The 22,349-nt window shown below is 40.2% G+C and overlaps 1 protein-coding gene across 2 annotated transcripts in view; it reads left to right on the top strand.

The window, feature by feature from the left end:
• LOC105499566 (sec1 family domain containing 2) overlaps window positions 1-22,349 on the top strand; it is a 486,957-nt gene that overhangs the window by 425,203 nt on the left and 39,405 nt on the right. For both annotated transcript variants that reach the window (XM_011772201.3, XM_011772202.3), the window contains one exon: window positions 19,911-20,056. In XM_011772201.3, the coding sequence (XP_011770503.2) occupies window positions 19,911-20,056 (146 nt within the window). The remainder of the gene's footprint in view (window positions 1-19,910; window positions 20,057-22,349) is intronic.

Raw genomic sequence — 22,349 nt, 5'->3', positions numbered from 1 at the left:
AAGGAAAGAATGAGATAGATATGTGTTGCTTCTCAGAACTTGAATTTGTTTTGCATTGGGCAGGTCTATGCAAACCTGCCCCAAAGTCTGAGGAAGCTGAGATGCCAAAGAAAGAGGCTGATGTGTCCAACTTCTTAGAAAGAAACATTTAATAGGGACTTTAAATGTTTAACAGAAGCCATGTCTCTGTCTCAGGCAGTGGTGAGATACAATGGTGGATCCCCATGCCATTAACCCCCAGACCCAGGGTTTACATACCATAGGGGAGGGCTGGTTCAGAAGGTATATGTAGAACAATCAAAATATTACAACATCAAGGATATTTGACCTAAGGGCAGGATTTACAGTGAGTGTGTGCTCTTACACAAGGAACAATCGATAAACTGGAAATCTTAGATGTCTTCCTGGAACAGGTGTTGATCAGGAGCCAACATGGTAGATTAGCTTTCAAGGTGGAATTGCTTCAGTCTCCAAACAGAATTTTGTTGTTGTTCTTGTTAATTAAACACTTAAATTATTTAAAAATCAAAACAGAAGCATATAAAGTGGAAAATAGAAATCTCCCATAATTCCTGACACAACAACACTTAACAGGCAATTGTTTCATTCAGCAACTATTTATTGAGCTTCTTCTATATGCCAAGCACAAGCACTGTTTTGGGAAGTTCCTATTCATTGTAATTAGAGATCTTCATTCCCACTGGACTTACATTCTACTGCTGTGCAATGCAATACAGTAACCACTAGCCACATGTGGCTATTTAGATTTAGTAAAGTTAAATACAATTTAAAATTGAGATCCCGTGTCACACTGGCCACATTTCAAGTACTCACTGGCCATATGTAGCTAGCGGCTACTGTATGGAACCACGCAGGTATAGACTATTCATCATTGCAGAAAGTTCTATGGGACAATAATGTCCATTCATACTCTTCAGCAACCAACTCTTGTTGCTTAATCTAGCATGGTCATCTTCTTTTATCAATAAATAAATCAAACACATTGATTTGTATCCTCCTATTAATGGATATTTAATTCCAGTTTTTCACTGTTACAAACAATATTGCCATGAACATCCTTGGAACTTACATCCTTGTGCATTTCTCCAACCCTTTTGAAATTGTCCCTGCACAGAAAAAAGTGAAAACCTAGAAGCCCTAAATCTTTGCGATAACTCAGTTTTGTTAAGAGTTTAAATAGTCCTGTAGACAATGAGATTCATCTTAGTTATCTCTGCCAGAGGCTGAAGGAAATGAGTGAGTATCTCCATGGGGGCTTAAGTCTGGACTGGGGTTGGGCCAGGTAAGGAGCACCTAGAAGGCTGCAGATAGCAGCCTCTGTACCCCAGCAGGAAGTCTAGCCCTGTCCTCAGGGTCAGGGAAACAGAGAGAGCTGCTGCTTTCTGTCCTACTTCTTCCAGATCCTAACCCTTCTTGCAATGCTACTTGAATGTGCTTTGAGCCTAAGTGAGTTTCAAGAGGGAGACATCTTTCTGTAAGCTTCCCTGATTTTTCTCCATTTGTTTCTGGAATCCACTTTCAAGGCTCAGCCTTGCTTCAGAAAGGGATGAGAAGAAGGGGAATATTTCTACCCTTCTCCTCACCACGGCCCACTGGCAACCTTCTCTGGACTGCGTCCCAACTCTGAATCAAGCATGCCTAACCTATACACTAATTCATGCTGCCTCCAAAAGAAAATAGAGAAAAGTGATAGATAAGGGGCCTCATTTAGTGGGGGCTTAAATTTCAGGCATAGTGATGCTGGCTCGGTTCAATGGAGATTTACAACAACAGGTGCAGTGGAACCTTAGATTGGGGCAGAGAGTGATTTGTGTGTGTGTTGGGGGAGGGGAGAAAGTGGGGGCCTCATTTGATCTGTCTGCTACTGGAAGAGAAATAAACTCAAATTGCCCTTCTCTTCTAACAAACAAAGGGATGAAAGAAACGTTAGGTCACTAACCTTCCCTTTTATTCTTGCCTCTTTCTCAAACAGATCACAAAATAATCCCATATTATTGCCTTCCCCAAAAATATGAAAAAAAAAAAAAGACACTACTATTCCCCCAATACTTACAGAATCTTATGATAGCATGGTAAGGCTGGACCTCAAGAAACATAATGGGAAAAAAAAGATTTTTAAAGAACTCTTCCAAATAACAGTGAGAACAAGAGGTGGGGAAGGCAGACAGTAGTCTGAAAGGCTTTTAAGTATGCCATGACTTGGTCTTCTGATTCCATCCTTTTCTGCAAATGGACAATTAGTTGTGACAGAGATTTGTGTAATTAGCAGACAAGCTAAACTCTGAAGAAGTATTCTTTGTAACCGAATAAGAAAAGCATTTTCCAGGGGCACATCACAGCCAGAAGTGTCACCATGTGACTCCCACACTGTGCTCCAATTTTATTGGCATTTCTAAAATAAAGTATAAGCTTGTCTCTTTAAACAAATCACCATGTGAGGTGGGCCTTTGGTACTATTTTTTAAACCAGCAACAAGACTGGTCTTGGGCTAAGATTCAGAAAAGAGCAGAAATAGTATACCTGATGTCATCCTTCACAGCTTCCTTCTTGGCCTGCACCTCCAGGAAACCTTCCAGGTGGTCTTCTCAGGGGAGCCCTGGGGCCTCTGCTGCAGCTGCATCAGGTAGAATCCTCCTTCCACACATATAGCCACATATCTTCGTGATGAAATATAGGGGTAGACAGTATGGAGGATAAGAAGGTACAGGACTTGTTGCAGGGAGTGGCACATCAGATATGCTTCCTGGAGGGCAGGAGGTATCAGCCTCCAGCAGGACCATCCACAGAAGATGCATCTGGGCTTCCATGTCACTCTCTCTGAGATGCTGGACTGGCCCATTCATTCTGAAACTATACACTGAGGGAATATTTCCTGCTAAAATCAAATTATGGCAGTCTTTTCCCAATTCAAAGAAAAATAAAGTAAGCAGATCAAAATTTCCTCACCATGAGTTTTCATCTATCCTGTGTTTTCTTAGCTTCATTGCTGCTTCATCTTTTGTAGCACCCTGCACTCCCTACTCTGAAAAAAAAAAAAAAAAAAAAAAAAGAAGTAAGCAAATATTAACAGGAAAACTACCAGCTGTGCTTAACTCATGGGCATGTTGTGGTAACTCTTTTGTGTACCTTGTTTTCTCCTAGTTCAGAAGACGAAGGCAGTGGTAATAATGTCGTAGTGTTCTTCTATCAGGTGCAGCGTAGCTCCCCGGGCTCTACTGCCCCACAGCTTTTGAAAACAACCAGATCCAGATAGTCTCTCAAGTCAGCTCTGAGAGTCCAGCAAACCATTTTAAGCTATTCAGAACCACCAGAAATGTCAACACACTTTGAAAGGGAACTTATTGTAGTGAAAATGGCAAGTTTGTTATTCAATAGAATTAATTCAATGGACTAAAAACAATCCACCTTTTAGGAAGCACTCCTAGTGAGATATGCCTGTTTGAGAACTTGGCTGCAATTCCTAGTAGGAGACTATGTGCTGCCTTCCTTGGGAATGGGAAGATTGATGAACCTTAGCCTGGCATAAGTGGCTGTATATGGGCATTTCCCCCACTTACAGTAGGTTTAATTGCTAGAAAAAGGGCCCAATGTCAAAATGCTATAAAAGATCTGATTTCCCATGGTGACAGCTGATAATAGAACATTAGGTAACTGATCAAAAATCTGATGCCTACCTTTTTAAAGAAATAACCTCAAACATTGTATTTCAGTTTACACTGAATGCTGAACTTCAGAATCTCTTTGTCTACAGTGTATTTAGATTGATTTAATAGACAACCTAATAACCAACATATGAAATTGTATTAATTACTGTGATACAGTATCATGATATTTTTTATAGTCCTCCACACTTCCCTTATTTAACACATAAAACCTATGGATAAACTGTTATTTTACAATCATGGTAGTCAGAAGAGAGCCATTTTAGAGAGATTTTTCACATAGGCAGCTTAGAGAAAATTTTTAGAAATAGTTTGTTTTCGTGATTATCTAGGATCGTCTATTTTTCTGCCTCCTCGATGCTTCCCATTTGTCAATTTTTGCTTTCGTTGCAATTGCTTTTGATGTTTTTGTCATGAAATCTTTGCCCGTGCCTATATCCTGAATGGTATTGCCTAGATTTTCTCCAAGTGTTTCTCCTAGTTTTAGGTTTTACATTTAAGTATTTAATCCATCTTGAGTTAATTTTTGTATAAGGCATAAAGAAGGGGTCCAGTTTCAATTTTCTGCATATGGCTAGCCAGTTTTCCCAGCACCATTTATTAAATAGGGAATCTTTTCCCTATTGCTTGTTTTTGACAGGTTTGTCAAAGATCAGATGGTTGTAGATGTGTGGTCTTATTTCTGAGATCTCTATTCTGTTCCATTGGTCTATGTGTCTGTTTTTGTACCAGTACCATGCTGTTTTGGTTACTGTAGCCTTGTAGTATAGTTTCAAGTCAGGTAGTGTGATGCCTCCAGCTTTGTTCTTTTTGCTTAGGATCATCTTGGCTATACAGGCTCTTTTTTTGTTTCCATATGCATTTTAAAGTAGTTTCTTCTAATTCTGTGAAGAATGTCAATGGTAGTTTAATGGAAATAGCAGTGAATCTATAAATTACTTTGGAAAGTATGGCCATTTTCACAATATTGATTCTATCCACGAGCATGGAATGTTCTTCCATTTGTTTGTGTCCTCTCTTATTTCCTTAAGCAGTAGTTTGCAGTTCTCCCTGAAGAGGTACAGCACATCCCTTGTAAGTTGGATTCCTAGGTATTTTATTCTTTTTGTAGCAATGCTTCCTGGAGCAGTACAGATGTTCAGGATCAAAGGGCTGCTTGTCCCAGTGCCTGCATCCCCAACAGAATTCCCGCTTTCTGGGCCTCTCTGGCAACTTTACACCCTGCCAGGCAAACCTGCATTTAAGACTATGCAGGTTCTAAAGCGTATTCCCAATGGTTTTCCTTCCTTCAGGCTTCCCACCGCTTGATTTCTCACAAAAAGCCTCAGCATTCTAGCTGGGCAGCCTCTTGCAACCATGTCACATTCTCTTTTGAATGCACAAGTCTTTCCATATCCGTCACACATCCCAAACCTGCCTAATAATAATAGATTTCACCTGTCATTTTTCCCTTTAATCAGCTGTTTTAAAAAGCCGAATTTGCTGGAGGCTTTAGAAAGTAGTGCAGCTGGTTTTTGTTTTGTTATATTTTTAAGGTAATAGCTGATACATATAAAAACTACGTGATCTGTGTGGTATAAAACATACTTATATAATAAACACCTGTGAATCCACCACCCTATCCTGGCACTTTGCTTACCTGCCTCCAGATGAATCTGCCTTCCTCACCCATCTTTCTCTTTAAAACAGAGAAGGAGAATGATAAACACAAACTTCAGAGTTTTCACATATGTGTGTATACCTAAACCATGTATAGTTTAGTTTTGCTTGTTAAATAGACAGAATTTATCAGCCAATTGAGGTTGCTCTTCTCAAGTAGCCTTTTTGGGAGTTTATCCACTTACCCATGTAGGCTGCAATTGCTCAAAACAATCTGGGAGCTCTTTGTTTGAAATTTCATGCAGAGACAGTTTATCAGCCACTCAAGAAAATCAGTGCTGCTGCTTTATGTCAATTTTTGGTCTGATTTAACTATTTTTTCTATAACCTCTCTATTTCCCCCACTCACTTATTTAAAAACTATGCAGTGAATGTCTTCTGTGAGCTAAGTACTGTGCTAGGCATGCAAGGAGAGTCCAGAGTCTCTGCTCCCACTGGAGCACGTCCTCACACTTCCTCTCACCTGTCTTCCTTTGTCATTTGAGCAATAACTATAGGCTTCAGACTGCAATAACTATGGGAGCAAAAACTATAGGCTAGGAGACTCCAAGACACCAAGCGGGATCCAGAGGGGAGACTTCTGGGAGGACTTGAAGAAGGAGTCCCCCTCTGTGCATGCCTATTTGTCTTTGGCCTTTTGTGACCTCACCTAGATAGTTACAGCTCTAATTTTGTTAGTCTGCCTTCCTCACTAATCCAGGCATCTTTATATCATTACCTCTGCACCTGCTGAGGCACCCTGCTGTGTGGTACATAACTCAAGAACTCTACAATGAAGGGGGAAATTGTCCCTATAAAACCTGATGTCTGAAAACCTAGATTATAATTTTCTTGAGACAGAGTCTCACTCTGTCACCCAGGCTGGAGGACAGTGGTGATCATAGCTCACTGTAGCCTCAAACTCCTGGGCTGAAGTGATCCTCCCACCTCAGCCTCCCAAGCAGCTGAGACTACAGGTGTGCACCGCCACATTGGCTATTTTTTTTTTTAAATTTTTTGTAGAGACAGAGTCTTCCTATGTTGCCCAGGCTGGTCTCACACTCCTAGCCTCAAGTGTTCCTCCCACCTCGGTCTCCCAAAGTTCTGGGATTACAGGCATGAGCCACTGCACCTAGACTATAACTTGTTTATGTTAGAACTTAAAGCCACATTAGGTTATTAAACATGAAACTGATGACAGATACAACTGCCTGGGTAGTATAAATATAGAACCTCAGAAATATGTACTTATATGGTTTTGATTTATATAAATTATATGTAATACATCTAATAAATATATGTATATATAATAGATATAATTTATACGTTCTAAACCAGCCTCCACTTGACCCAGTCAGGTGAATGGAATCACTCACACTTCACAATCCTTTTATAAAAATAGGACTAACACCAAAACCCTGACCAATCACAGCTCTAAAGCTGTTTCCATGTCCTGTACACACCTGCTCCTCCCAGCTGAGTTGTGTGTTTCCGAAAGTCAACTGTGTTTGTTCTCAAACCTGTGTGTGCCAGTTGTACTTGTTATTAAGTTGCAAGATTTAATTAAATGTTCTCACATACTGATGAAGTGTGAACTCTAAAAGAAAATTGTCTCAGTGAAAACCAAATTGGGTGTTTGTGAAAGACTCAGTAAAAATGGGTCATTAATAAAAATGCTTTTGAATTAGGTGTGAACAAGGCAAATGTAAACGATTGAAGAAAACAATTTAAAATCTAGAAGAATTCTGTCCTCAGATTGTGCTGCAGGTGTCTTTAATTTCTGATTCCACTTTAAATGGGATTGCATATGGTATGTCAGAAATCCTACATGGTAAATAATGGTTTTTTAAAAAGAACTCTAATCAGCAGACAATACTTAAAAAAAAAAAAAAAAAAAAAATTACCTTGGTCTGTCATCAAGGGATTAGTAAGTGAAAACACATTTATATTTTAATTTAAAGATTACATGTATGTATATGTACTTATACATATGGAGGTGTGGATAGAGTAATTTAGAAATGTTTGTAAGAGAAAGATTGATTTTCCATGATCCAAAAATCAATTTTAAAAATTGATTTTTAATGACTTTTCCAATCACAAATATTCCAAGCATATTTGGAAAGAGGGCTTCTATTGTTTATTTGCCTTATGCACTTCCCAGGACTGTCCTACTCAAGAGGGGTTTTATATAGTCAGCGTCACTAGAAAATTTCAGATATGATGCCACTTGCTAAGGTTTATTTGGTTTTTACTTCATTTAGTTTTGTTTTCATTTACCAAACATTTATTGAAAGCCATGAGAAAAGACTCCATTTTGAAAACAATCATTTGAAAAGAGAGAAAAGGCGTTGTCAGACTGCTGGATGGATGGGGGAGGTCGTGACCCCCTGTGCTGTGCCCTCTCTGGCTGTGTCACACCTCCAAGCCAACCCTTTCTCTAACTGCCCCAGGAGCTCATGGAGGTGGCCCCTGCTGCATTGGGGCTTGCTGAGAGGAAGGCAGGCAGGCAGGCAGGAGTGCAAACTAGAAAATGGGCCTGAGCTTCTCAAACTCAGGCCAGTAGAAAAATGAGACTAGCCTTAGACCAGATGAGAAAATAGCCTCTTGACCAGAGTTAAAGTATATTTTTTGACCCTGGCTTTTCCCAAACAGATATGAGGGGCCTGAGGGGCCTTTAGAACTGTGCAGATAATGATATCAGTAAATAGGGAGACATTTCAAATCCTACTCTAGCTATGCCCTCCTACTTCCAGCTTATCAAGCCACACATGTGCATGCTTTATGCTTGACCTGCATAAATGCATATGTGTACAGGCACATGCGCACGCGCACGTGTGTGTGTGTGTGTGTGTGTGTGTGTGTGTGTGTGTGTGTGTTTGAAGGCCTCAGGTAAGGGCTACTTCAGCTCGAATCCAGACTAAAGTACCCTTCTGATGAAAGATGTTTTATTTTCCTAAATACCTAAGTAATGAAACCAAGCTTATGGAAACCAGATTCTTATGAAAAGGTGCCCCAAGCACCAGCAAGCTTCAAGACTGTTTCCTGAGAGAACCAAACAGAAGAGAACTAGGTAGACTGGAATATGGAGTAGAGCTTCATTTCAGCCATCCCAGAAGGATCATTAAGCTGTTCTGTTTTCTCTCTATTTTAATTATGTTGGGTCTGGAAATGGACCCCACTGTGTGTCCCTGCGGTGTACAGAGCCATGGAAACCATTCCTGTCACTCTGCTGAAGGAAAGAGGCTTCAGTAAGTGGAGAAGGGTGAGGGGGGAATGGAGGAAGTATAGGTACTGACACAGGAGCCCTATTTTGTTGATCTGAGGGGTAACTAGACCCCTGCCCGGGAGGTCCTCAAGCCCTCTAGAGAAAGAAATTACAGGGGCCTGAGTCATCCCCCAGTTATGTAAGAACATAGGGCACCCTAGGGGATTGAGGGCCTCCCCTATCAAGAAGTGGGCAACTGAAGTACACAGACTGTGCTTGGCTAAAGGTTACAATCAGCTTCTGGTTTATTATCTGTTTAACTAAGTGGATCAAATGAGAATTGACTGGAATTGGACACTTAAAGTTTCCTTACAAAAGGCCGTTATCTCATAAGCTGGCTTAATGGAACAGCCTGTCAGGGGCTTATAAGAAGTAACTGAATACAGCACCTTACAGAGCAGAGATTCAAAGGAGGCTGTGCAACCAGGCCCGGGATACCTCACACTTCGTGTGGCCAAAAAAGAAGGATCTAAGGTCTAGCTACCAACCACATTGTTAGCATCTAACCCAGAGACAGACCCAGGTATTCCCAAAAAGAAAGGTATTTGCAACTCCCTCCATTTTAGCATCTCTTTTGTTTAAATGTGAATTAAGTGTTTTGTTGATCATATATGGCCTTAGCAGATATGAAATAGCACATACAGCACATATATATAAAATAGCACATTAGCATACATATGTATGTGGCCTTAGCAGGTATGAAAGACAGCAGAGGGGGCGCCCAAGATGGCTGAACAGGAACAGCTCCAACCTCCAGCTCCCAGCATGAACGACACGGAAGACGGGTGATTTCTGCATTTTCAGCTGAGGTACCGGGTTCATCTCACGGGGGCGTGTTGGACAGTCAGTGCTGGTGAGCGGGGCAGCCCGACCAGTGAGAGCTGAAGCAGGACGAGGCATTGCCTCACCTGAGTAGCACAATGGGGAAGGGAATTCCTTTTCCTAGCCAAAGGAAACTGAGACACACAACACCTGGAAAATCGGGTAACTCCCACCCTAATACTGTGCTTCACCAGGGTCTTAGCAAACGGCACACCAGGAGATTATATCCCACACCTAGCCTGGAGGGTCCCACGCCCACGGAGCCTCCCTCATTGCTAGCACAGCAGTCTGAGATCTAACTGCAAGGTGACAGTGAGACTGGGAGAGGGGCGCCCACCATTGCTGAGGCTTAAGTAGGTAAACAAAGCTGCCGGGAAGCTCGAATTGGGTGGAGCCCACCTCAACTCAAGGAAGCCTGCCTGCCTGTGTAGACTTCACCTCTGGGGACAGGGCATAGCTAAAAAAAAAACAGCAGACACCTCTGCAGATGTAAATGTCCCTGTCTGACAGCTTTGAAGAGAGCAGTAGTTCTACAGCATGGAGGTTGAGATCTGAGAACAGACAGACTGCCTGCTCAAGTTGGTCCCTGACCCCTGAGTAGCCTAACTGGGAGATATCCCCCACTAGGTGCAGACCGACACCTCACACCTCATATGGCTGGGAACACCTCTAAGATGAAGCTTCCAGAGAAAGAATCAGACAGCAACTCTCGCTGTTCAGCAATATTCTATCTTCTACAGCCTACGCTGCTGATACCCAGGCAAACAGGGTCTGGAGTGGACCTCAAGCAAACTCCAACAGACCTGCAGCTGAGGGTCCTGACTGTTAGAAGGAAAACTAACAAACAGGAAGGACACCCACACCAAAACCCCATCAGTACGTCACCATCATCAAAGACCAAAGGCAGATAAAACCACAAAGATGGGGAAAAAGCAGTGCAGAAAAGCTGGAAATTCAAAAAATCAGAGCGCATCTGCCCCGCCAAAGGAACACAGCTCATCGCCAGCAACGAAACAAAGCTGGATGGAGAATGACTTTGAGGAGTTGAGAGAGGAAGGCTTCAGTCTATCAAACTTCTCAGAGCTAAAGGAGGAACTACATACCCAGCGCAAAGAAACTAAAAACCTTGAAAAAAGAATGGATTAATGGATAACTAGAATAATCAAGGCAGAGAAGACCATAAAAGAACTGATAGAGATGAAAACCGTGAAACAAGAACTACGTGACAAATGCACAAGCTTCGGTAACTGACTTGATCAACTGGAAGAAAGAGTATCAGTGATTGAAGATCAAATGAATGAAATGAAGCGAGAAGAGAAGTGTGGAGGAAAAAAGAGTAAAAAAAATGAACAAAGCCTCCAAGAAATATGGGATTATGTGAAAAGACCAAATCTACATCTGAGTGGTGTGCCTGAAAGTGATGGGGAAAATGGAACCAAGTTGGAAAACACTCTGCAAGATATCATCCAGGAGAACTTCCCCAACCTAGTAAGGCAGGCCAACATTCAAATTCAGGAAATACAAAGAATGCCACAGAGATATTCCTCGAGAAGAGGAACTCCAAGACACATAATTATCAGATTCAGCAAAGTTGAAATGAAGGAAAAAATCTTAAGGGCAGCCAGAGAGAAAGGTCGGGTTACCCACAAAGGGAAGCCCATCAAACTAACAGCAGATCTCTCGGCAGAAACTCTACAAGCCAGAAGAGAGTGGGGGCCAATATTCAACATACTTAAAGAAAACAATTTTGAACCCAGAATTTCTTATCCACACAAACTAAGTTTCATAAGTGAAGGAGAAATAAAATCCTTTACAGACAAGCAAATGCTTAGAGATTTTGTCACCACCAGGCCTGCCCTACAAGAGATCCTGAAGGAAGCACTAAACATGGAAAGGAACAACCGGTACCAGCCATTGCAAAAACATGCCAAAATGTAAAGACCATCGATGCTAGGAAGAAACTGCTGCATCAACTAATAAGCAAAATAATGACCTAATATTATCATGACAGGATGAAGTTCACACATAACAATAATAACCTTAAATGTAAATGGACTAAATGGTCCAATTAAAAGACACAGACTGGCAAATTGAATAAAGAGTCAAGACCCATCAGTTTGCTGTATTCAGGAGACCCATCTCACATGCAGAGACACACATAGGCTCAAAATAAAGGGATGGAGGAAGATCTGTCAAGCAAATGGAAAGCAAAAAACAGCGGGGGTTGCAAACCTAGTCTCTGATAAAACAGATGTTAAACCATCAAAGATCAAAAGAGACAAAGAAGACCATTACAAAATGATAAAGGGATCAATTCATCAGGAAGAGCTAACTATCCTAAATATATATGCACCCAATACAGGAGTACCCGGATTCATAAAGCAAGTCCTTAGAGACTTACAAAGAGACTTAGGCTCCCATACAATAATAATGGGAGACTTTAACACCTCACTGTCAACATTAGACAGATCAACGAGACAGAAAGTTAACAAGGATATCCAGCAATTGAATTCAACTCTGCACCAAGAGGACCTAATAGACATCTACAGAACTCTCCACCCCAAATCAACAGAATATACATTCTTCTCAGCACCACATCGCACTTATTCCAAAATTGACCACATAGGTGGAAGTAAAGCACTCCTCAGCAAATGTAAAAGAACAGAAATTATAACAAACTGTCTCTCAGACCATGTACAATCAAACTAGAACCTAGGACTAAGAAACTCAACCAAAACTGCTGAACTACATGGAAACTGAACAACCTGCTCCTGAATGACTACTGGGTACAAAACAAAATGAAGGCAGAAATAAAGATGTTTTTTGAAACCAATGAGAACAAAGATACAACATACCAGAATCTCTGGGACACATTTAAAGCAGCGTGTAGAGGGAAATTTATAGCACTAAATGACCACAAGAGAAAGCAGGAAAGATCTAAAATTGACACCCTAACTTCACAATTAAAAGAATTAGAGAAGCAAGAGCAAACACATTCAAAAGCTGGCAGAAGATAAGAAATAACTAAGATCAGAGCAGAACTGAAGGAGATAGAGACACAAAAAACCCTCCAAAAAATCAATGAATCCAGGATATGGTTTTTTGAAAAGATCAACAAAATTGATAGACCACTAGCAAGACGTATAAAGAAGAAAAGAGAGAAGAATCAAATAGAAGCAATAAAAAATGATAAAAGGGATATCACCACCGACCTCACAGAAATACAAACTACCATCAGAGAATACTATAAACACCTCTACGCAAATAAACTAGAAAACCTAGAAGAAATGGATAATTTCCTGGACACTTACACTCTCCCAAGACTAAACCAGTAAGAAGTTGAATCTATGAATAGACTAATAGCAGGCTCTGAAATTGAGGCAATAATTAATAGTCTACCAACCAAAAAAAGTTCAGGACCAGATGGATTCACAAGCGAATTCTACCAGAGGTACAAGGAGGAGCTGGTACCATTCCTTCTGAAATTATTCCAATCAATAGAAAAAGAGGGAATGCTCCCTAACTCATTTTACGAGGCCAACATCATCCTGATACCAAAGCCTGGCAGAGACAACAAAAAAAAGATGAACATTGATGCAAAAATTCTCAATAAAATACTGGCAAACCGAATCCAGCAGCACATCAAAAAGCTTATCCACCATGATCAAGTGGGCTTCATCCCTGGAATGCAAGGCTGGTTCAACATACGCAAATCAATAAATGTAATCCAGCATATAAACAGAACCAAAGACAAAAACCACATGATTATCTTAACAGATGCAGAAAAGGTCTTTGACAAAATTCAACAGCCCTTCATGCTAAAAACTCTCAATAAATTCGGTATTGATGTAATGTATCTCAAAATATTAAGAGCTATTTATGACTAACCCACAGCCAATATCATACTGAATGGGCAAAAACTGGAAGCATTCCCTTTGAAAACTGGCACAAGACAGGGATGTCCTCTCTCACCACTCCTATTCAACATAGTGTTGGAAGTTCTGGCTAGGGCAATCAGGCAAGAGAAAGAAATCAAGGGTATTCAATTAGGAAAAGAAGAAGTCAAATTGTCCCTGTTTGCAGATGACATGATTGTATATTTAGAAAACCCCATCATCTCAGCCCAAAATCTCCTTAAGCTGATAAGCAACTTCAGCAAAGTCTCAGAATACAAAATCAATGTGCAAAAATCACAAGCATTCTTATACACCAGTAACAGACAAACAGAGAGCCAAATCATGAATGAACTCCCATTCACAATAGCTTCAAAGAGAATAAAATACCCAGGAATCCAGCTTACAAGGGATGTAAAGGACCTCTTCAAGGAAAACTACAAACCAGTGCTCAGTGAAATAAAAGAGGACACAAACAAATGGAAGAACATACCATGCTCATGGATAGGAAGAATCAATATTGTGAAAATGGCCATACTGCCCAAGGTAATTTATAGATTCAATGCCATCCCCATTAAGCTACCAATGACTTTCTTTACAGAATTGGAAAAAACTGCTTTAAAGTTCATATGGAACCCAAAAAGACCCCGCATTGCCAAGACAATCCTAAGCCAAAAGAACAAAGCTCGAGGCATCACGCTATTTGACTTCAAACTATACTACAAGGCTACAGTAACCAAAACAGCATGGTACTGGTACCAAAACAGAGATATAGACCAATGGAACAGAACAGAGCCCTCAGAAATAATACCACACATCTACAGCCATCTGATCTTTGACAAACCTGACAAAAACAAGAAATGGGAAAAGGATTCCCTATTGAATAAATGGTGCTGGGAAAATTGGCTAGCCATAAGTAGAAAGCTGAAACTGGATCCTTTCCTTATTCTTTATATGAATATTAATTCTAGATGGATTAGAGACTTAAATGTTAGACCTAAAACCATAAAAACCCTAGAAGAAAACCTAGGCAATACCATTCAGGACATAGGCATGGGCAAGGACTTCATGTCTAAAACACCAAAAGCAACAGCAACAAAAGCCAAAATTGACAAATGGCATCTAATTAAACTAAAGAGCTTCTGCACAGCAACAGAAATCAGAGTGAACAGGCAACCTACAGAATGGGAGAACATTTTTGCAATCTACGCATCTGACAAAGGGCTAGTATCCAGAACCTACAAAGAACTCAAACAAATTTACAGGAAAAAAAACAAACATCCCCATCAAAAAGTGGGCAAAGGATATGAACAGACACTTCTCAAAAGAAGACATTCATACAGCCAACAGACACATGAAAAAATGCTTATCATCACTCGCCATCAGAGAGATGCAAATCAAAACCACAATGAGATACCATCTCACACCAGTTAGAATGGCAATCTTTAAAAAATCAGGAAACAACAGGTGCTGGAGAGGATGTGGAGAAATAGGAACATTTTTACACTGTTGGTGGGACTGTAAACTGGTTCAACCATTGTAGAGAACAGTGTGGCAGTTCCTCAAGGATCTAGAACTAGACATACCGTTTGACCCAGCCATCCTGTTACTGGGTATATACCCAAAGGATTATAAATCATGCTGCTATAAAGACACATGCACACGTATGTTTATTGCAGCACTATTCACAATAGCAAAGACTTGGATTCAACCCAAATGTCCATCAGTGACAGACTGGATTAAGAAAATTTGGCAGATATACACCATGGAATACTATGCAGCCATAAAAAAGGATGAGTTTGTGTCCTTTGTAGGGACATGGATGCAACTCGAAACCATCATTCTCAGCAAACTACCACAAGAACAGAAAACCAAACACCGCATGTTCTCACTCATAGGTGGGTGAGTTCAATAGACTAAAAAATTAGTCTATTGAACAATGAGATCACTTGGACACAGGAAGGGGGGCATCACACACTGGGGCCTATTGTGGGGAGGGGGGAGGGGGGAGGGATAGCATTCGGAGATATACCTAATGTAAATGACGAGTTAATGGGTGCAGCACACAACATGGCACATGTATACATATGTAACAAACCTGCCCATTGTGCACATGTACCCTAGAACTTAAAGTATAATAATAATAATAAAAGAAAGCAAAATGTAGTCTTTGACAGGACGAACTTTGGAGTTAGACTGCAAGAGTTTGAATCTTAGTTTTACCACATACTGACTGAGTGAGTTTGTGTTACTTCTCTGCGGCTCAGTTTCTCCATCTGCAAAATGAGAATGATAATAGTACCTAGCACATTACGTGCTGTGGAGATTAAATGAGCTAATATGTATAAACTTCTTAGAATAGTTTCTAGCATAGTATGAGCAACTGGTGCTTATATACTACTATTATCACAGAAAATAATTCATCTCATTTAACAGCTTTTGTACCCATATTCCATCTTATCTATCAATTCAGCATATATTTGGAATGAGCTGCATTCACAGATGAGATCTGGAATTGTGGGAGGCAGCATACATGGAGAAGTTCAGGTCTGCAATCAGGGATATTTGAACCCTGGCTCTGTTGGGAATAGTGATGTGATATTCTTGTATAAGTCATTTATCCTGACTGATCCATATTTCTAAAAGGTGTGTGTATGTAACTTTCATTATAGGGTTTGGAAAAATAAATGTAAATCCCTCTTTTGGTGAAGATTGATGTGATTATGAAAAATGCTTAAAGACTGATAAAAATGAGTCACCTTTGGCTCAGTATCATATAACATATATGTTATATCATAAAACATATATATCATAGAACTTTGAGGATGATAGACAAATTGGAGAGGGTTAATGGTTTGGACAGAAATTGCCCATGTACAGTTGGCTTGAAAAATAGACATAATTGACTATTTTTCAGCAAGGTTGACTATATTTGTGAATTTAAGACTTTACATTTTCCTTCCAGCAGTTTCTTAACAGTCTTATTTTTCTGTTGGGTTCATTTGAGTTCAATTTACCAGTAGTAACCTGTAAACACTTCTGTCAGACAACCTGCTCCACAGTTGATCTAAATCTCTGCAATTACACAGCCTATGATTAATTAATGTCAATGTATAATCCAAAATTTTCATGTATAATCTAGAATTTTAAGTAAATGCTGTATAATCTAGTAGATGATTCTATTCCACCTAGCCTAATGAATGAATATCATACTTCTCATATTCCAAAAAATTGCAATAGACCATATGGAAAATGGATGGCTCTTTCTGTTCTATAGAAAATGAATTACTTTAAATAAAAAAATTAGTCTATTTAGCTGGATTGACTTTTAGAGAAACTGAAAAACTTTGCATGATATTAGAACTAGTAGCGTTTTTTTCTTCTTGTTTTTGTGCCTTTTTAAATTTGAAAAAGTGGTACATAGTACACAACTCCTAGATATAATTGATTCAGTTTCTCACATCTTAAATGGCTGAGCCTAGGGATTGAAGGAAAGAAGCCACATGTTGAGTGAGAAGCCATAACCTCCCAGGGTTTATTCTGACTGGTGATTGCCTAAAGCATAAGCTAGTGCATTTCAACTGAAGTGTGATGCCAACAGCAAGCACGGTATGGTATCAATCAATGCTCTGTACCTGTAGCTCTAAACTTGCCTTGGTTATGAACTCTTTAAGAATCAAGAGGGAATTATAGACATGCTTCCCATAAAACTACACATTTTCTTCTTTCCTCAAAGCTTGGCATAGAATTCCAGGAGGCTCCCATGAACTTCCTGAATCCCTTCTTTCTCCCCTTTCCCCCTAGTCCCCTGCAGTCTATGAATCCCATGTGTGTAGGGTCCACTGACGTGAGGAGGCATCCTCTCACTGAGCTTGACCACACTTTTATTTATTTATTTATTTATTTATTTATTTATTTATTTATTTATGTGAGATTCAGTCTCGCTGTGGTCACCCAGGCTGGAGTGCTGTGGCACGATCTCAGCTCACTGCAACGTCCACCTCTCAGGCTCAAGCAATTCTCATTCCTCAGCCTCCCAAGTAGCTGGGATTATATGCGGCCTGTCACTATGCCCAGCTAATTTCTGTATTTTTTGTAGAGACAGGGTTTCACCGTGTTGGCCAGGCTCATCTTGAACTCCTGACCTCAAGTGATCCACTCACCCTGGCCTTCCAAAGTGCTGGGATTACGGGTGTGAGCCGCCACGTACAGCCTGATTTTTTTTAATGGTAATGGGTTGGACATTTCTGGAAACCAGGAGATGAAGACTAATCAGAGGCTTTTGCCCATCCTTTAAGAGTTATTACATACAATGTCACACCGTAACTGAGAGTACAAGCTTAGCTTCTCATGTGCCACCTCGCTGTGTCTGATGCAGCTGGATTCTTTTGGATGCTTCTATGTATGTTAGATTCATTCTATTTTAGTTTAAGCTTGTTTGAATCTACCTCTACTCCCTAAAAACTGTTTCTTATTGTCAAAATCAACACATGTGTCCTCACTTTACATCTACTAGGATAGCTATAATTAAGAAGATAGCTAATAATAAGCATTGGTTAGGTGTAGAGAAATTGAAAGCCTCTTACACTGCTGGTGGGAATGTAAAATAGTGCAATCATTTTGGAAAACAGCCTAGCACTTCTCCAAAGGGTAAACACAAAGTTACCATATGACCAGCTGTTCTACTCCTAGGTATATACCCAAGAGAAATGAAAATGTATGTCCACACAAAAACATGTACATGTAAAACTAGCAGCATTACTCATGATAACCAAAAGGCAAAAACAACCCAAATGTCCATTAACCAATGAGTCGATGTATAAAATATGCTATTTCCATATTCCATATACATGAATATCCTATATACAGTGAAATATTAGTAGGCAATAAGAAATGAAGTACTAATGTTACAACTTGGATGAACCCTGAAAACATTATGGTAAGTGAAAGAAGACAGTCACAAAAGACTACACATTCTGTCATTCTATTTGTATGAAATGTCCAGAATAGGTAAATCCATAGAGACAAAGCACATTAGGGATTGCCAGGGGCTGGAGAGGGGAGAAATTGGGGGTGACTGCTAACAAGTATGGGGTTTCTTGTTGGGGTGACACAGTGTTCTAAAATTGTGGTGGTGATGGTGGTGGTTAAACTCTGTGAATATACTAAAAGCTTTGAATTATACACTTTAAATGGGTAACTGTATAGTATATGAATTATATCTCAATAAAGCCATTACTAAAAAAATAAAGCCAGACCTGTCTTCAAATCACTAGTGTCTTGAGACAAGGATTTGGGTGCGAATACTGAATTTGGAAAGATATCCCAAAGCACAGTCAGGAGGTAGGGAAGTGAGACGGGGGAGGAGGGAAAGCCACTAATGAGGGTATTAATCGGTGAGTTGATGTTGTGGGCAGTGGGTGCTCCATCCTTCTGGGGCCCCTCAGAAAGGCTGTGCAGACCACAGCTCAGAATTACTCCTCCACGGGAAAAGAAAATGGGATTATTTCTATGAGTGTGGACTCCCCAGCACTCCCAGCCTGCCACATATACAAGCCAAACATGCTCCTACGTCAGAGAAAGCCCTTAGACAAGAAGAGGCAGAGGCAGAGAGAGACAGACAGACAGACTGACTGCCTGACATGCAGGTACTGAGGTAGGAAGCATCAGAATACACGGAAACTTTACCACTCCTGCAGGGGATACCCAGGGTGACTGAGCGGGTATGGGCAGGGCCTTGTCAGTCCTTCACACACCTGCTTTCAGGGGTGTTACTTAACCTGCACCTCAGTCCCCTTATTCTGAAAATGGAGAAGACAATAGTTCCTGCCGCATACGGATGATGTGACGATTAATGAGTTAATGTAGCTGATGTATTTGGGAGAGGTAAGAAGACGTATTTTTAATATTTTCCTGTTTTTTTTTTTAACTTATCCATGATCGTGTCTCTTCTGAATGAGCTTCTAACAAAGCAGAGAATACGTTCTTCTAAGTTTGAAAAAGAAACAGAAGGTTGCAGAAAACCGTCTTGTTAAGTCCCCCTGCGTTTGATCAGCTTTGAATGGCTGCCGTCTGAAATGTGCCGCGTGCTTTGTTAACACATTAGACAAATGCCCATTGCAGTGAGTTCTGTCCCTGGAGCAACACTGTGATCTTCCTCATTCTTGCTGTCCTGCTTTATGGGAACTGTTGGTGGGATTCAAGCAAGCGAGTTTGATCATAACAGTCTCTTGTACTTTCCTTTGCATCTCCTCGTATTTTCCCAAAGTTGTGTTCCGAGGATTATGGGCCCTGGGAGCTTGCTTTCTGTGAAATGTCTGCAGTCTAGGGATGGAAGCCAGTGGCTGCAATCCCAGGCAATTTTGAGTTCCACTTCTGTCAAAGGCATTTATACTCAGTTTGCTTCATTGCTCGTGGACGATTGCAACAGGCCAGTTGGTAAACAGCCAGGGGAAAACAGGGTAAATAATAATAATAATAATAATAATAATAATAATAATAATAATGAAAAAAAATAAAACCTCCCAACTGCATTACATCGAGCTCAAGCTATCATGATGAAAACTTAAAGATTTACTTACTCAAGAAAATATCTCTGGATTTTTTCAGACTGGGACTCTTCAATTAACCTAACATTTCACAAATCCAGAATTGCTGTGGATAAACTCTTTACTTCACTTCGGGATATTGCTGGAGCTCGGAATCTCATGAAACAGTTTAAGTCTGTATATGTTCCTGGAAATCATACCCACCAGGCAAGTATATACGCTTTAAAGTAACCTTCTAATCTGTTGTACTTCTAGGATTCAGAGACTATAACTACAAGAAAAGGTTCCCTTTTAACCTCCCTAAAATCAAAGGTTTGTTCCAGATAAACTCCAAGTTGTCTTTTAGTTCAGAGTTTTGGGTCCCATGGAATCTGAAAGCCTCTCAATTCATTTATGTCCCAGGCTTGATACGGTGGGATGAGGACTGAGTTGGGAGTCAGCCACGGCTTTCTAACTGTGGGTCTGTCGTAGACTGATTCTATAGCCTTCTGCAAGTCCCTTCTCTCCTCTGGGACCCAGTGACTACAAGTACCAAATGAGGGGCTGGCCTTAGAGGATTCCCAAGTTTCTGGATCTAACCAGTCCATAAATATTTTGAACAAGTAGAATAATGAAAAACACCTAATAATGTTACAACAAGGGAAAAAGTTTGTGATGAAAACATGTGTTATTTAAAATTCCTCCACTGCTTTCAAAGGAGCGCAGGAGGACCTGAAAAGAATGTTTTTTGACCATTGAGTAAGAAGATGTTATCAAGATTAAGGGGTAATTGTTGTGTAAAAACTCAGAGGGGGAAAGTACATAGAAGATCCAAAGGGAAGCTTAAGCAATAAGGAAAGGTTAGAGCCATTGAGGCTGGGAGTCTTTGTTGGACAAGGTAGGAGACAGAACTAAGGTTCCTGGTGGTCAAAGATGAGCTCTCAGAGAAGAACAAATGTTTCTGATGGAAAAGATAACTATTTTATATAAATAGATATCCATCCATCTATTTTATATAAATAAATAAATAAAACCTTTAGTAAAATCAACTTTATTCGTTAAGGCTTTTTGGAGAGCTGCATGTGCTGTTAGTGGGGAGGAGTTCAGCTTCAGGGTGCCGATTCTTTAAGGGAGACTTGAGCTAATGTTACCCACTGCAGCCTAGCACAATCCAGATTCTTCCTCCAGTATCCTGTATGTGTTTGGGAGCTGATACCTGAAGAGCGCTTCTACATTGGATTTTTACTTTGATTGCCAAAAGTTATGCCAGGGAGGCATTATTATTCCAAGATCCAGGAAGGCCAAGTAACGTGCCACAGGCATGCAGATGGCCAGGGGCGGATGCCAGATCTTTGCTGCCAGCCCAAAACCTCTTCCCCGACTATAATATGGTTCTCATGGAGATTCTAGAAGTGTTGATTGATGGTGCCGATGGTCATCTGAAGTCACCTACCAAGATACTGAAGACCTTAGAAACTGTCACTCTGCTTAGAAACATAAAGATTTTCACCCTTTACTCAAAGATCTGAGAATGCCACGGCCACAAAATACAGATAAAATCACTCCAATAATCATATGTAGTTTTGTCATTTTAAAAAATCAGCGATCTTAAATACTATAATGTGGCCTAGTTCCAAAAGACATGCTAGAACTAGTGATATATGATGCATTGAGACCAAAAATGTCAAGAAGCAAGTGGCTGGTGTAGTTGGCAAAGAGAAAATAAACCACTGAATGAATGAGGTATTTTCCATTTTATGTCATCCGGGTGACTGATTGGCCAACTTCACGTAAACATGGATTAGCTCTGTATCTTCGCACGATAAGGACAATGATGAGTTTCTTAGACCTCATCTCCTTGCTGCCAACGCTGCCGTGTCTCCAGGCCTCAAAACCCTGTCCTGCGGCAGTGGCCTTTGGAAAATGGAGTTTCCCTTTGTTGTATATGTCCCCCGTTACAAGAGTCAATAACGTCAGCACCCTCCCAACAATCCTAAGCATCAGTGAGTGGGAAGTGAGGTGGAGGTAGGGTAATGTGTGTACATTGGGGGGGATTACATAAGTAATGATGCAGACACATGGTGAAATGCTGTGCAACCATTACGACGAATGGAATAGACCTAGATCTGCTGAGCAGGGTGTGTGTTTGAATCCTTGGCTCAGGGTCCACTTCTTGAGGAGCTCAAACTGAAACAGAGCTGAAACTGAAACAAAATGATCAATTGGGTGGCAGTAGGGGGACATGTAGGTCATTCTGTAAAGCATTATTCTATTTTTATAAAAATAGAATAAAATAAATATTTCATAGGTATATAAATTTAATGTCTTTAAAATTTAGGAAAAATTTATAATGGTTACCTTATGGTGGATGTGTAGGGTTGGATGGGTAAGGAGAAACACTGATTTCTTGCTTTATTTTTACATATTCTATATACATGACATTTTTTAATGGGGTTATGGGTAATTTTTACCTCTCTGGGTTTTTCAGTGTTTTTCAAATTTAAAATATTTTTAAATTACA

Source organism: Macaca nemestrina, chromosome 3, assembly GCF_043159975.1.
Source record: "Macaca nemestrina isolate mMacNem1 chromosome 3, mMacNem.hap1, whole genome shotgun sequence".
NCBI classification, from domain to species: Eukaryota; Metazoa; Chordata; class Mammalia; order Primates; family Cercopithecidae; genus Macaca; species Macaca nemestrina.
The sequence above is the reverse complement of the archived record's forward strand: the minus strand, read 5'-3'. Positions and strand labels throughout refer to the sequence as shown.